The 16489-nt window shown below is 43.7% G+C and overlaps 1 protein-coding gene across 5 annotated transcripts in view; it reads left to right on the top strand.

The window, feature by feature from the left end:
* Positions 1-16489, top strand: part of LOC135209548 (tetratricopeptide repeat protein 7B-like) — a 482937-nt gene that overhangs the window by 218109 nt on the left and 248339 nt on the right. For all 5 annotated transcript variants that reach the window (XM_064242205.1, XM_064242204.1, XM_064242203.1 and 2 more), the window contains 2 exons: positions 3237-3425; positions 4562-4694. In XM_064242205.1, coding sequence (XP_064098275.1) covers positions 3237-3425; positions 4562-4694 — 322 coding nt within the window. The remainder of the gene's footprint in view (positions 1-3236; positions 3426-4561; positions 4695-16489) is intronic.

Below are 16489 nucleotides of genomic sequence, written 5' to 3'. Positions count from 1 at the left end.
TTAGCTTCAGTCCTGTTACAATACATAGTTAATATTTTTACTGTTTTATGAATGAAGAAATTTAATCAACAGGCATACAAGGAAGATTTGATGTTGTTAGAATTATGAGTATAAGTTATACACATTGGGTTTGTGACTTAGTAGTACATAAATAGAATTTTTGTTACAGTATCTATAATTATTAAGGAAAGTGATTTTCAAGTGTTGATTTATTTGTATCATATTTAATAGTCATCTGCTTGCAGAATTGTTCAGTTAGTATTTATGCAAGTCATTTCATTTGCATGAGAAATTTTAGTTATAGTGTTCCCCCCCATATTCGTGGGGGGATGCGTGCCAGATCCTGCCGAAAATAGCTAGATTTCACGAATAGTTGAAACCCCTTTATATAAAAATACTTAAAATGGCCCATTTTGTTTGTTAAAACTCAAGAAAAAACCACTAAAAATGGTTATACCTGGTTTTTCAATAGTTTTATCACAAAAAGTGCATTTTATGATGAAATTGATAAAAAAAACAGGAATTTATGGATATTACTCATAGAAAAATACAGGCAGTCCCTGGGTTACGACGGGGGTTCCGTTCTTGAGACACGTCGTAACCCGAAAATCATCGTAAGCCGGAACATCGTAAAAAATCCTTATTGCATTTTTCATAAAAAAAAAACCATCAAATATTGATTATTTTGCATTTTTGGTGTCATATTTCTTCTGCCAGATGAGTGCTGTAGGCGTCGTAACCCTGGAACATGCTTTGTAACCCTGGAAATAATTTACGATGAACATAATTGAAAAGCGCCTTAACCTTGGAACGTCGTAAGCCGAACCCGTCGTAACCCAGGGACTCCCTGTACTGTGAATAATTGGGGTATATGTTCCAGAGAGAAATCCACGAATGCGTGAGTCCGCGAACCTGGAGTGCGTGAATACGGGGGTTTCAATGTAGTCGTTTTGATTTTTTAATGGTCTGTAGAAATAACCTAACTTTTTAGTGCAGGTAGTCACTCCTGTACAGAATTTGTGGAATATAATTCTGCCTGAATCATTTATTAAGCAATGATAAAACTCAAGAGTAGTAGGTTTGGGATTGCTTAGGTATCATTTTTGTGAGCTACATCTTAATTAGAAAATGAGACAAAAGCCTGTGTAATGCATTTTATTTGAAAAAAAATCATTCTTTATTATAGGGTAAAATACGTTCAAATTTTTTTATACAAAAATAGCTTGTGTATGTTTGGATTTTACTTTTTTGAATCTGTTTTTACATAGTTATAATACTGAATGGTTTTATTTTAAAAGTCAGCTAAAATTTTGTTAATCAAATGTATGTCTGGTGGTCTAATTTTCATAGGTAACTGTGCCATAAGCCATATGTTTAGTATATTCATAGAGACTTTTGTTTAGTCAGTTGTAGGCTTATAGTTGCACTGTATGTATAATTGTTCACATATTCATGAGCAACCTATGGATAATAAACATAGCACAGTATGCTTGAGTGTCCAAGGTGATTTTAGTGTAAGAGAATGTGTGTAATCCGAAGTTATTTGTTACTTTGTTTCATGGAAAATCTCAGGGCAGATGACCAGAAATCCTTAGTGTATGTCAAGACTGTAAAGTAACATAGTACCCTAGAAATTTCATTCATATGTTGATCATAACAGAATTAAAGAGAAGGAAATGATTCCCAAGACCTTGAGGCTAGGATTAAGTTTTCAGATCGTATTCTCTTATGATAGGAATCAATATACGTGCATCAGTCAAATTCCAAAACCAGAAATACTTAGACATGCATTGTATTTAAGAGCTGAAGATAACATTGCAAAAAATGTATGACAAACACAAGTTGCATTGTGTAGGTGGTACTCTGAAAGCAGTATGATCACAAAATGTCATTAAATAGAAAACATATGTTACAAAAGAAGTTGCAAAGAGATGTGTTTGAAGGCTGGAAAATAGACCTATGCATTAAATATTGAGAGGGCTGGGCCTGTGAGAAGAAGGAAAACTGAACTGTTAATTGGAAAAATAATAAATATGAGAGTAGTAAAACGAAAACCAATGTGAAAGGCCAGAAAATAGTTCAGAAAGTACATACGTAAATGAAAACCTAGACCTGATAAGATATCAGAAAGTGTACAAGAAAAGCAATGGAGAGAACACACATATAAAAGGAGAAATTAGATTTCTTTAGTCAAGTTTAAACATATTTACGTAGTAGTATTAACATTGTTCGGTTAAGAGCACTAACCTGACATTTTTTTCTTGGTAGTGTACTAAATGTGATAATGCACTGTTTTAGAATTGAACCACACAGGGTAACTTGTATTGTTAGTGTATTATAAGCACCAAGTGTACAACCAGCTGTCTTCATTGCACCAGAACTTTTATTTTAACTGTATGCAGTCAGCAGACAATTCAGGTGCTTTCTGTAGCTGAAAATATGCAACTAGAATACATTTGGTAGTTTCTTATTAATCTACATTTCTGCTGTTACAGTGTACGTAACTGTGAAATGCTCATTGCTGTATTCTTAATACATTTTTTTCCTACAGTAATAAAATGTCATGTAAGAAGAGGCATCTTTTAGTAGCCTCCTTCGTCAACATTTTAACGAGTGTTAGGGGTCTCAGTGTGATTACACAGTGGTGATCCTTTTATGTTGTTCATATTAGGTATTGCTTATATTGTAACAGAACACAAATTTACTAACTTGAAATATAAAGGTGTCTTAACCTTGTATTTCAGAATGTATGTAGGATAATATTAATGACCACAGAAACTATTAGGTTGTTTATCAGCATATTGCTTCCCAAAGTTGGTCATACTGTCAGTGCCACTTCATATGGCACACTGTAGGCATTACTTAAGGTTCTTTGCAGCATTCCCTCAGTCCTTAACTGCAACTCCTTTCATTCCTATTACTTATCTCCGTTCATATTCTCTTTCTTCCATCTTACTTTCCGCCCGCTCCTAACAGTTGTTTCATGGTGGAAACTGAGAGGTTTTCCTCCTGTTATGCCTTTAAAACCTCTCTACTTTAATTTCCCTTCCAGTGCTGAATGATCTCATAGGTCTCAGCGCTTGGCCTTAGGCCTAAATTTTCTATTCCATTCCATTTAGCATACTGTTGTGTAGTGAGTGCATTGTTAGCATGCAACATCGGGTAATACTGTAGCTACTAGTAGTATATAAATATGATAAAGTCAGGTTTTACCATGTATTTCTCTGTGCTTTCAGGTCTTTGTTCTGAGAAGGTCCCTTTGCCCAACAATTCTAAATATCAGAGAGCAGAGAAAGTAGAAAAAATGATCAGGTGCTTTGAATTGGCAGGAGATTTAACTTTGCTCTATCTTCAAGAGCAGGATAAATTAACATCTACACCTTCCACACACTCACTGCATTCACTGCCATCAGCCAACACAACAGGTATCTCAAGTTTTTTAATGCCGTTTTCCCTAGAATTATAACAGACATCCCTGTAACACAATTTGTAAAATGCACTTAATCATTCTTTTTGCTCTAGGGGAATATAATACGTAAGTACTACTAATATTTTTTAACTTGATCATTGCTTTTAATGTTTCATTTTTTATATAATTTTTTTTTATATTTTTATTGTTTAGGAAAGTCACTGTTTTTATGTGTTTTATAGTGGAGTTTTAAATGAATTAGGTTAATTAAAAAAAATAAATTCTGTTCCTAATTTCCCGTGAGTTAAACTACCATTCCATTTATTTCTAACATGGAAATATGCTACAGTTAACATAAACTAATCCCAACGGTAACAGTTGTAAGAAAATTTTATATTTTTATTTCTTCAGTTTTTGCTGTAATATTTTGCTAGTAGCTGGCAAGCTTTATTTTGTCTCAGCTGGACAGGTCTAGAATTACTAAAAGATTGTGAAGTATGCTTAAAAGCACATAGTGGGTCGTCTAACCATCTTTTATACCCCACTACCCTCACAGGTACCCTCAAGTTCTTGGAGGTTACATAATAAGGGACATTTCATATACAGGCAGTCCCCGGGTTACGACGGGGGTTCCATTCTTGAGACGTATTGTAAGCCTGAACATTGTCAAAAATCCTAAGAAAACCTTACTTTTAATGCTTTGGGTGCATTAAAAACTATGTTAAGTGCATTCTTATTGCATTTTTTATCAAATAAAACCTTCAAATATTGATTATTTTGCATTTTTGGTGTCATATTTCTTCTGCCAGATGAGTGTTGTAGGCGACATAACCCTGGAAATAATTTCTGATGAATATAATTGAAAAGCGTCTTAACCTTGGAATGTCGTAAGCCGAACCTGTCGTAACCCGGGGACTGCCTGTTTACGTAATATATGTAATAGAGGGATACATACTTAGTAGGGAGGGAGACTTTTTAAGCCTTCTATTACAGAACTCTTCCGCACCATATAGCAAAATTACAATGAGAGGTATTTATGGAACAAAAATTAAGAGCTTTAAAAAGAATTTTTTGAATTATGTTCTACGATTTCATTCTTAATTATCATCTGTTTCATTGTTTGCAATTGTAATTTTGTTTTTTAACTTTTAGGATCAAACTCACCCTTACCTCCTAATGGTGTTGAGAACAAGAAGATAGGTGTTATCCTTGAAACTGCTCTTCAGCGGGCTCCTATTCTTCACATGAAGTCTGGTCATGTTGACAAAGCTGTTACTCGTTATAGGTATGCTGTAATGCTATGAATACCTCTTGACTGCATTTCTCTTAAAATTAGTATGGTGTTCCTTATGTAAAGAAATTTTTATGAAGTACAGACTGAGTTTGGATTTAGGATAGTTTCACTTTTAAGTAGCTAAGAGTGACAGTGCCTCACTTACTAGAAATGTCTTTTGTATGTATATAATTTTGCATAACAGTAAATTGGAAGTCTAAAATATAATGGTTACACCTTACGGTGAAGAGAAAGTATAAAATATATACAAAGTTTTATGACATGTTGATCCTATATCTGTCATGTATTGTATAAAAGATAGCACTTCATTTTTATATCTTTGTAAGTAGAAATTTTTGTACATGGAACTTACCCAGCAGATATATACTTAGCTATAGACTCCGTCGTCCCCGACAGAAATTAGAATTTCGCGGCACACGCTGCAGGTAGGTCAGGTGATCTACCGCCCCTGCCGCTGGGTGGCAGGAATAGGAACGATTACCGTTCTAGAACCAGATTTTCTCTGTCGCGGTAGTGTCAACATACGTTGTTGCTACCTCCTGACTTGATTTTCGTTTTTTCATCGCCATCGACCTTCTGGGCTGTCTTTTGCAGGGAAGTACTGGGTCTTTGGTTTGGCATACGCTTTTATTAACTTTTTAATGAATTTGGCTTCGAAATTTCGAAGAATATATTACGTGAAACAAACTACCGAATTTTCGGTAGGACACTTATATTTTGCAATAAGGGAAATATTGATTTTTTTTTTTTCACTAATACGTGTATAAGTGTTAGAACTTGATGAAGGAAATATAAGATCTAACTTCCTACTTTAGGAAGTCAGAAAGCATATAACTAGATACGCTTCCTTTAGAAGCTTTAAGAGCTCTCGTACTAACGAGCAGTTAGAGTATTGACAATTCTAGTAGTTGTTGCATCCTCATCACCTTCTTACTCCACAGAATCTAAGTGCAAATTTGAAGATAAATGGATGGAGCTCAAAAGGCGAGCTCTAAAAAGGTAAGAAGTGAATATAGTGTTCCCAGTGCAGTGGAGGGTGCGTCTGATCGGCTCCGTAGCGCTTCCAGGCCTAGACCTCTTCCAAACTCCCAGACCCAGTGGAGGAGGAAAGTCGACAGCCGCAGGAAGGTTAGGGAGAACCCCCACCGGTCAGGCGTCCCCTTCGGCAGGTTCTGTAGAACGTCCCAGACTGCCAAGGATAGCCATTGATAAGGCATCCTTAAAAAAGTGCGTCTCTTCATCTTACATCCGAAAAGACGAAGAATGTATGTTTGGAGTGATCTAGCGCGTTCTCTGAAAACTAAGAGAACACTGAGCAAGAGCCAGCCGCTGCCAGGAAGCCGCGTTCCAGCAAGCTAGCGTGAGGTACGTTCTATAGCCAGCAGCGAGGCGCGTTCCAGCTAACAGACTAGCGCGAGCCTGCGTTTCCTACAACCCGCAAACGCGAGCCGCGTTCTAGAAAATTTTTCTTGGCGCAAGGCGCCTTCAAAGAGACGAAGGCGCAGCCTGGCGCAAATTGCGCCAGAAAAACAGACGGCTAGAGCAAGGAGCCTTACAGTAGAGTGGCAATCAGAACGATCCTTCCATTGAACGTTTCCGGGCAAGAGGCTCTTTCTAAAAGGGGTCTAGTAGGCGCTCGGAACTGTCAGGGCGCACGGGACCTTCCACGCAAGCGGAACGTTCCAGGAGCGAGTCTCCTTTCTAGCGTGCGGAACATTCCAGGCGCGCGGAACATTCCAGGCGCTAGGTGCAAGGATCCAGGCGCCAGAATATCCGTTTCTCTATCTGCCTCGGCAGGGAAAGAAGGTAGTAGAGTATCTGCTGTATGAGAATACGATACGGCAAATCATAAGCACATACCGTAGTTACTTCTTTGCTGAGCAACTCAATTACCAGTATCCTTCAGGTTTAATTTTCCTAGGAAGGACTACGCTTAAAGGGATTGTTAAGACAACACCTACTTAGCTTCTAGATTTATCGAAGTCTTGTTTCGCTTAGATATGCATTATAAGAACTTCCTGAAGTTCGATAATAATGTTATAAGATTCCTTTATTAAATGGAGTAGCTGGCAACTCTGGAAGAGTAAGGCCAGTCGGCTAACGAGACTGCTATCGCTTAGACACCAACGCAGTATCATGTAGGTGTCGGTCATGAGTGGGCGGTATAACATGTCTCTCTCCTGCGGGAGGGAATGAATAACCGTGTCTCTCCCCTACAATCGTGGTTTTAGCCTCGGATTGAGGGGATAGTTAAGCAAACATAAATAAAATATTGTCTGCCTTTGCTAAGAAGCTTTCAATAAGAAAGATATTACATTTCAATGCTGTTTACCGTAGGTAACATTTTTAAAGGAGTTCTAACGCAGCGAAATTCTATATTGTATAATGCTCTCATGCTTACGAAAGCATGGCTTATTAGAGTACATGCTTAGTGAGAAGATGAATGTAGTAGAGAATTCACTTTAAGACTACGGTATGGTCAAGTCTTATGCACATACCGAGGTTAACTACAGAATTCCTAGTATCCTTACAAAGGTTTCCTAGATTAATGCTGTTTACCACAATGTGACAGTATTATAAAGGATTCTAATAGGCAGCGCGCGATATATATAATTCTCTCATCCTTTCGAGAAACGCACACAACTTTTTTAAATTCGGATATTGCTCAAGAGAAGTTGGTGAGTCGGATGGGAAACATTCTCTTAGTGGCAGAAGTTGTTTCCCTGAATGGACTATACTACGTATATAAAAGTTTTTTCCCACAATAAGAACGGAATTAACATGTGAAGGATGTCGGGTACCATAAAGGCATAGATGTTATGGCACATAACCTAAAAAGAACTAGAAGGAAGCGCCAGCCTGGCGCAAATTGTGCCAGAAGCACCAATCCAAGATATTTTCTCGTTTTAGCGAGTTATTAACCTAAGAGTCCAGTAGCCTCTCGACAGCGGCTCGGTAACGGCAAGATTCGTTCCTGATTTCGTTACCCATTAATCGAAAAGGGGTCGCTACAAGGAATGATGAAATGATTTATTTTAATCACTTAGGCCAATTCCACGACTCTCTCATATCGCAAAGAGCATCGAGAATCTCTTTTTTCGCCCTTTTTCCCCGGTTTTTCGCGTTAACAAAAGAGAACCTATTTGGGAACAGACACGGAACGTAACGATCCTTAAGAGGTTCGATGCAAGATTTTGCATGTCCGTGAGAACCTTCTCGATCGAAGATAATAACTGTTAACGTATGTCTAACATTTATTGAAAAGAGTTGTGAGAACCTGCGGAAAGTCTTCTTCATAGATCTCTTTGTAAGGTAGAAGACGAACAGGCTTCCTTTAGACTGCTTCTTTTTCCTCGAACCAAGAGAGGTAGCAATATAAGACATCTTTAAATTTAAAGAAGGGGAATAAACTTTAGCCTTTTTTCCCCTAGTTATAAATTCTTAACAGATATTAAGATAATTGGGCGTCAAAGGAAGAGAGGATGTATGCCTCATTTTGGCCTTAGAGAGGTTGGATTCACAGAAGTCACGTTTCTTCTCACAGCATGTTTTCGTAGGCTTTTCCAGAGTATCTGGATATTCTATCAGAATCTATTATAAATAGACCTATAAAACCTCTCCACTCTGAGTCTGTCCGCGTGCAGACTGACCAGAAGTGGACATGATGAGAGGTTTTTTCAAGGTAAATGACAATAGTCATGGCTAAGACATAGAATTGCTGCAGATCGTGTTAGGGAATGAGGAAACTGTCCTCTTCCGATACCTCTGTGAACCACATAGCGAGGTTTTTTCTTCACTTTCAGAGGGAAGAATCACCTATGTATATATCTGCTATCAAAGAACGCAGTTAAAGGCCATACTCTGTCTCTACAAAGGAATTAGAGATAACAGAGGATTAAAGATCTCGGGATCTTATACGATACCCCAATACGACAAGAGTAGGATATCATGCTACTTCGAATGGGATTTTTTTTTTTTTTTTTTTTTTTTTTTTTTTTTTTTTTGTGGCCACAGATTCCGTGTTCCGACAAAATTGGAACTGCTCCTCATCTGACTTCTTTGAGGAAGTTTATGAAGGAATTCTTTGTTTCTCTTAGCCCTAAACGACAAGAAGACAAGTGAATTTTTTGTGCATTGGGAATCTGGCATCAGATTCAATGGAGACTCGGCAATGGGTTCTTGCCAGCATAGTATGTCTGGCAAAAGAAATAAATCCCTCTATTCCTGACGCAACGCTTTCAGAGAGAAGTTTAGTTGCCCAGGCAGGGTACTTACATTTTCATCTACAGAAGAAGAGATGGTTTAAACGTTTGCTACAGAGTCTTCGGGGTGCGATGAGGGCTCAAAATGCTTCCCAGAAGGTATTCAGAAGGATACAATAGAGCTAGAAATCAGGGTTCCGCCCAATTTCAGCTCAGAGTCTCCTTCGACTTCCAGACTCCTTCCCCTTCCTTCGGGCAAGGATAGGGAAGATTCTGCAACGAGGAACCTCATCAACATGTAAGAAGAGATCTCGTTAGCAAAAGAAGTGTTCACGAAAGGATCCTCCTCGGAGGAAGACTCTTCTCTCTCGTGTTGTTAGATATCCTGTCGTCTACTGGGTGTAGCTGACTAAAAATCACCTCCCCTTGCCAGGGGCCAAAAGCTCAAAGGGGAAGAATTTCTTCCACCCTTCTCCAGTCTCCTGATAAACTATGTGGTTTTGTTCAGGACTCTCGGACAATGTAGCGCCAGTCAAGCGCCAAATGCAATACAGGCGAAAACGCCAGAGGCGGACAGTTCCAAGGAACTCTGTCATGGTCGGATACTGAGAAGGAGCGGGCCTCCAACCTGGCGCAAATAAATGCGCCAGAGGCGAACAAATCGGACAGATATAAGAGTGTCCGATGTGGAAACATCGTCAGACAGCCTAGAGAGACTTCCAAGCTCGAAGCTCCAGCAAGTGTGGAGGAGCCAAGCAGGCTCGAGGCGCCAGCAGGCCAGGCTCTAGGAGCCAGCCAGGCTCTAGGAGCCAGCAGGCTCTAGGAGCCAGCCAGGCTCTAGGAGCCAGCCAGGCTCTAGGAGCCAGCCAGGCTCTAGGAGCCAGCCAGGCCTCTAGGAGCCAGCCAGGCTCTAGGAGCCAGCCAGGCTCTAGGAGCCAGCCAGGCTCTAGGAGCCAGCCAGGCTCTAGGAGCCAGCCAGCTCTAGGAGCCAACCAGGCTCTAGGAGCCAGCCAGGCTCTAGGAGCCACCAGGCTCTAGGAGCCAGCCAGGCTCTAGGAGCCAGCCAGGCTCTAGGAGCCAGGCAGGCTCTAAGAGCAGGAAGGCTCTAAGAGCAGCCAGGCTCTAGGAGCCAGCCAGGCTCTAGGAGCCAGCCAGGCTCTAGAAGCCAGCCAGGCGCCATCCAGTGCCAGGCTCCTTCAAGGCTAGGCTCCAGTCAGGATTGAGGATCCATCCAGACGCAAGGCTCCTTCCAGTAAAGAGAAACCTAAAGCTCTGTCATGTAAGAGGGCTAGTCCCATTGATATGATACAGGTAAGGCTCTGCCATGTAAGTGGGTCAGCCCCCATTGGCACGATCCGAGAAGGCTCTGTCGTGTAAGCGGGCTAGCCCCCATTGACATGATCCAGAAGGGTCAGTCATAGGTCCCTACCTCGCTGAACTCTTGAGGCATGCAGACTCATAGACAGTAATCATGAAGTCTTCTGCCAGGCTCCAGGTGCCTTCCAGGCGCAAGGCACCAGCCAGACGCAAGGCTCCAGCCAGGCGCGAGGCGCTAGCCAGGAAGGAGGAGCAATCAGGCACCAGCCAGGCGCGAGGCGCCAGCCAGGCGCAAGGCGCCATCTAGGCGCGAGGCTCCAGCCAGGCTCTAGGCGCCATTCAGGCGCAAGGCTCCAGCCAGGCGCGAGGCGCTAGACAGGCGCTAGGCGCCTGCCAAGCGCTAGCCAGGCTCCAGCTTCACCCAGAAGAGTCTATATCAAAGAACGCCCTGGCCTTCTTTGAGACATTGTGATCTCCTAAGCACTTGATAAGTGCATTGAGATTCCTTCAAACAGCTGAGAATAAAAGCGCATGAAGTGCGAGCTTTTCCGAATTCTTGTTCTTTCCCTAACAAGTATGTATAAGGACATATTAGCTGTCACATACGGGGATGCAACTCTGTGTTGACTTCCATTATCCGAAGGATGTCAAGATAACCTTCGAGGGATCCTTCTCTCTTGGTTGATACGTGTCTGCGGATACATTGCTGGGATAGGGAGCAGATACTGATCTTAACTAGTGAGTTAAATTTTATTAACGTCGTGTTTTTTCTTTGGGTTGTTTGAAAGGAGTTTGTAGATAACTCTTTTCAACTTAAGCACTAACCCTCGTGTTAGGATCAGGTGATCGGGATCGGTGTTGTGCTCCTTAATTATGCCACTAGGCATAGGCATATTGTCATGTAAGAGGCTCTGTCGAGTAAATGGATAAGACCCCATCGACAGACCCACAAGAACTCTTAGCCATAGGTCACATCCTCGCTGAGGCTCTTGAGGCGAAGCAGATTCCTAGGCATTAGCCATGGAGGCTTCCGCCTGATCAAGTAGGAACCAAGGTTTTATTTATTTATTACCTACAAACGTATGTTGTTTACCTGTCTATTCAGTAAATATTGTTGTCTTTCACACCAAGGGAATGTCAATCAGCTAGTATATATCTGCTGGGTAAGTTCCATGTACAAAAATGATATTGTTAAGATACAATAAAGTTTTTGTACATACTTACCTGGCAGATATATACGATTGATGGCCCACCCAACCTCCCCTCAGGAGACAGGTGGAAGAGAAAATCTGGTTCTAGAACGGTAATCGTTCCTATTCCTGCCACCCAGCGGCAGGGGCGGTAGATCACCTGACCTACCTGCAGCGTGTGCCGCGAAATTCGAATTTCTGTCGGGGACGACGGAGTCTATAGCTAAGTATATATCTGCCAGGTAAGTATGTACAAAACTTTATTGTATCTTAACAATATCATATTTCATATTACTGTACATGTATTGTTAAGAGATTTTGTACATGAACTTTCCTGTCAGACATATACTTAGCTTACGTCTCTGACGTCACGACAGAATTCAAAACTCGCGGCTAACGCGACAGGTAGGTCAGGTGATCTACCTTACCTGCCGCTGGGAGGCGGGTGTAAGAACCATCATACCTTTCTTGCCAGATTTTTTCTGTCATCGGTGTCGACCACACCTGTTGTCGGTACCTCTTGACAGTTGGATTCTTTTCTCGTTTTCGCCCTGGATTGTTTCTACGGACTTTTGGTGAAGTACCCGATCTTTTGGCCTGGCTTTCGCGATTTGTGGACAGTTATTGGACTTTTCTTTGGATTTTTCTTGGATTCATGATGTCTGATGTTGATACTAAGAAAACTGCTATGTTTAGAGTTTGTTGTATGACTGATTGTAAGGTGAGGCTACCGAAAGCTTCGGTAGACCCTCACACGGTATGTTTGAAGTGTAGAGGAATGAATGCACCTTTAATCAACCCTTGTAATGAAATGTGAAAACTGAATGAGGATGAATGGAAGTCTTTGTCTTCCTACTTGAGGAAGCTTGAAAAGGATAAAGTTAGGAAAGCTTTTCTTCCAGGAGCAGTAGTAGACTCGTATTAGCGAGTTGGATGTAGATAATCCTATTTTAGAAGTAGCTCCTTTGTAGTTTCAGCTCCTGCTCCCTGCACCGAAGCCGAAGATACGCCTTCGGAAGTGGCCTCAATGAAAGCCACCATTCGCAGTATGGAGAGGAAAATCAAGCAACTAGAAGGTAAGAGTGATTCCAATAGTGATTTGTGCAGTGAACCCAGTGCAGTGGAGGGTGCGTTCTGATCGGTGCCCTAATGCTTCCAGGCCTAGACCTCTTTCCAGACTCCCAGTCCCAGTGGAGGAGGAAAGTCGAAAGCCGCAGGAAGGTTAGGGAGCATCCCCAACGGTCAGGCGTCCCTCGGTAGTTCCTGTTGATCGTTCCAGGCTACCTTGGATCACTCCAAGAGAGAAGTTTTTGCGCCAGTGCTTCTCGTCGTCGCCTTCGCCTTCTCCTAAAAGAGGATGGAGCTCTTCGGAAGCCTCGCGCCCTTCGAAGAGAGCCTGGAATGCTCCCTGCGCCCGCCCTTCCAGCCCTGAAGTTTTTTCGGAAGAGCCTCAGGTGGAAGCAAAGAAGCGTAAGAGATATCAGGAGTATCGTTCACGAGCGGAGATCGAGCCTCTTCTCCTGTTCACGAGTTTGTGAGTTCTCCTGCAAGGGTATTGGCTAACCTTCAGGCGCAGATTCGGCTCTGGCTGGCTCTCTTTACGGGTCTTCTCGGCGCAGGAGGACGTCTCGCTTCCTGTAAAGAAGTCCAAGATCCCCTCTCCTGACTCTCGTTTTTTCGACGGAAGAAGCGCGCCCAACTGTTCGTTCGGATTCTCGCACAGGAGGCTCTCTGCTTCGGACAAGATCAAATCTGCGTATAAGCGACATTCGCCTGACAGACAAGTTTCTCCTTCAGACAAGGAGCAAACTGCGCGTAGGAGATCCTCACCCTTCAGACGCTCTTCTCGAGACAGGATCGCTCCCCATTGACGGGCGCCAAGAGCCTAGTAGGCACTACTCACCTCGTAGCCGCTCCTCGTCTCGCCTCCACTCTCCGGCTGACAAGCGCCCTAAATCGGACAGGCGCTTTTCGCTGGGACAGGCGTCAAGAGCTTGTTAGGCGCGTTTCGCCTGGCAGGCGCTCTTCTCCTGACTTTTACTCGCCTCGAGTCAGGCGCCGAGAGCCTAGCAGGCGCTTCTCCCCTCCCGGTAGGCGCTCACCTAGTAGGCGCTCGTCGCCAGAGATTCTCTCGCCTCGGTTCAGGCGCCAAGAGCCTGGTAGGCGCTTTTCGTATGACAGGCGCAGTTCGCCTGGTAGCCGCTCTCCTTTGGATAGGCGCCAAGAGCCTGATAGAATTTCTTCTTCAAACAGGCGCTCTACACCTGACTGCCGCCTGACTCCTATTAGGCTTCAAGGATCTGGGAAACGCACTCTCCAAACAAGAAGGATGTTGCAAGTAGACACTTCCCTGAAGCATTGTCTCCAAGACGTATACGTCTATCTGCCTCTAGAGACTCCTTTAAGAATAGTCGCGCCTCTAAGGATCAGGAAGGCTCTTCGGCTCAGGAGGAACAGGACCCCTCAGAAGAAGAAGGAACTAAAGACGCCTCAGTTTCCTCTATAAGAAACTTACAGAGTTACTCCTGCAAGAGTTTGGAGATATCCTTTCTCCGTGGCTCTCTCTCCTCTTTCGTTATTCTCCACTTCGAAGACGTCGAAGGTTTCGTCTTGTGTTAGGATGAAACCTACTGTTTCCATGAAGAAGGCGCTGAGAGGTTTTGGAGAATGGCTCCTTTCGAAGGAAGAGAAAGGGAAGACGGTTTTTTCTTTCCCTCCGTCTAAAACTGACCGGCAGATTGGGATTCTGGTACGAATCGGGAGAACCTTTAGGCCTCGCTCTCCCTTCGTCTGCGGACTCGGACTTCTCTTCATTAGTGGATGCTGCTCGTCGTTCCGCCCCTCTTGTCCGCCAAGACTACGTGGGGAATGAACGAACTTGACCACTTACTGAAGGGAATGTTCCGAGTCCTGGAAGTTTTCAACTTCCTTGATTGGTCTTTAGGTGTGCGGCTAATAAGACCAAGACCCCAGATGCTCTGTCTCCTGAAGATCTTAACTGTGTACTCACTTGCATGGATAAAGCATGAGAGACGGATCGAGTGAAGTCTCCTCACTGTTTGGAGCTGGAGTGCTTAAGAAACGGTCGGTCTACTGTTCGTTTCTCACGAAGGCAGTGTCTCATGCACAAAGGGCATCGCTCTTGTATGCTCAACTCTCTCCTCTTCTGTTCCCAAGAAAAATTATCCAAGATGTCTCGAGTGCCCTTTCAGCTAAGGCTACTCAGGGACATGTTAGCCCAGGCGGCCAGGAAACCTCGCTCTGTCTTCCAACCCAAGACCAAGAAAGAGACTCCTCTGAGACAGGAGCCCTTTCGAGGAGGACCCGCTGTCAGAGGTTCTGCAACCAGAGGGACTAGACCTTTTAAGAGAGGTAAAACCTTCTCGAATCAGTCAGAGGGAAGAAGAAATAGCGGTCAAGGACTCCAGACATCAGTGGGTGCCAGACTACTGAAATTTGCCGACGTCTGGGCCCACAAAGGGGCGGACAATTGGTCCCTATCGATTGTCAGAAAAGGATACCTCATTCCCTTCTCGTCAAGACCACCATTGACGACAACTCCGAGGGAGTTGGTAGCCAAGTACAAGGACCCCATCATGAATCAAGCCCTTTCTCTAGCAGTAGATCTCATGCTAGAGAAGGAGGCTATAGAACTAGTGAAAGATCCCCGCTCTGCGGGCTTTTACAACAGACTGTTCCTAGTTCCGAAGAACTCAGGAGGATGGAGACCGGTGTTGGATGTAAGCGCCCTGAACGTCTTTGTGGAAAAGAGGAAGTTCGCCATGGAGACAACTTCCTCAGTGTTAGCGGCTCTTCGTCCAGGGGACTGGATGGTGTCTCTAGACCTTCAGGACGCTTACTTTTCATGTGCCGATCCATCCTTCTTCACGGAAGTATCTACGATTCATGATGGGAGGAAACATCTTCCAATTCAAGGCCTTGCGCTTCGGCCTATCAACTGCACCCCAAGTTTTCACGGGTTAATGAAGACGTGGCGCAGTGGCTACATTTGGAGGGAGTGAGGGTGTCCCTTTATCTCGACGACTGGCTAATCAGAGCAGAGTCTCAAGAAAGATGTCTGGAGGACCTTCAAAAGACCCTTACATTGGCAAAGTTCGCTGGGACTTCTGGTGAACTTCCAGAAGTCTCAATTAATCCCAGTCAAGAGAGGATCTATCTGGGGATTCGGATACTTCTCTGGCTTTTCGGGCGGGTTTTCCGTCGCCAGAGAGGATAGCTCGTTGCTACGAGAAAATAACGACCTTCCTAGAGAAAGATGCATGCACAGCGAGGGAGTGGATGAGTCTGCTGGGGACACTCTCCTCGCTGGAGCAATTCGTTTCTCTAGGAAGGTTGCATCTCAGGCCTCTACAGTTCTTCCTTTACCAGAACTGGAGGCGTCTCTCCCTAGATCTGGAGTTCTCCTTCAAGATCTCAAGAGGAATCAAGAGAGACCTTCGGTGGTGGAACGACCCACTTCGATTTGTGGAAAGGAATGTCTCTCTACATGCCGAACCCCAGCCATGTGTTGTTTTCCGACGCATCGGAGGCAGGTTGGGGAGCGACACTCGGGACAAGAGAAGTGGCAGGCACCTGGAAGGGGGATCAGGTGTCCTGGCACATCAACAAGAAAAGAGTTGATGGCAGTCTGGATGGCATTGAAAGCCTTCGAACCCCCACGTCCGGAATGCAGTAGTGCAGGTCAATTCGGACAACACAACAGCCTTGGCGTACATCAAGAAACAGGGGGGGACGCACTCCTTCTCCCTGTACGAAACAGCAAGGGATCTTCTGCTGTGGTCTCAAACGAGGAGAATCAGTCTTCTCACCAGATTCGTACAGGGAGAAAGGAACGTCAGGGCCGATCTCCTGAGCAGGAAGAATCAACTCCTGCCTTCCGAGTGGACCCTCCACTCAGAAGTATGCCAAGACCTGTGGAGAAGATGGGGCAGACCTCACATCGATCTCTTTGTCAACAGCAAAGAACGCAAGAACGAACTTTATTGCTCCCCGATCTCAGACCCAGGAGCAGTTTCAGTGGATGCGTTTCTCCTAGATTGGACAGGGTTAGACGTCT

This window comes from Macrobrachium nipponense, chromosome 38 (genome assembly GCF_015104395.2).
Source record: "Macrobrachium nipponense isolate FS-2020 chromosome 38, ASM1510439v2, whole genome shotgun sequence".
NCBI lineage: Eukaryota > Metazoa > Arthropoda > Malacostraca > Decapoda > Palaemonidae > Macrobrachium > Macrobrachium nipponense.
Note: the sequence above shows the minus strand (reverse complement) of the source record. Positions and strands in the feature narration are given on the sequence as shown.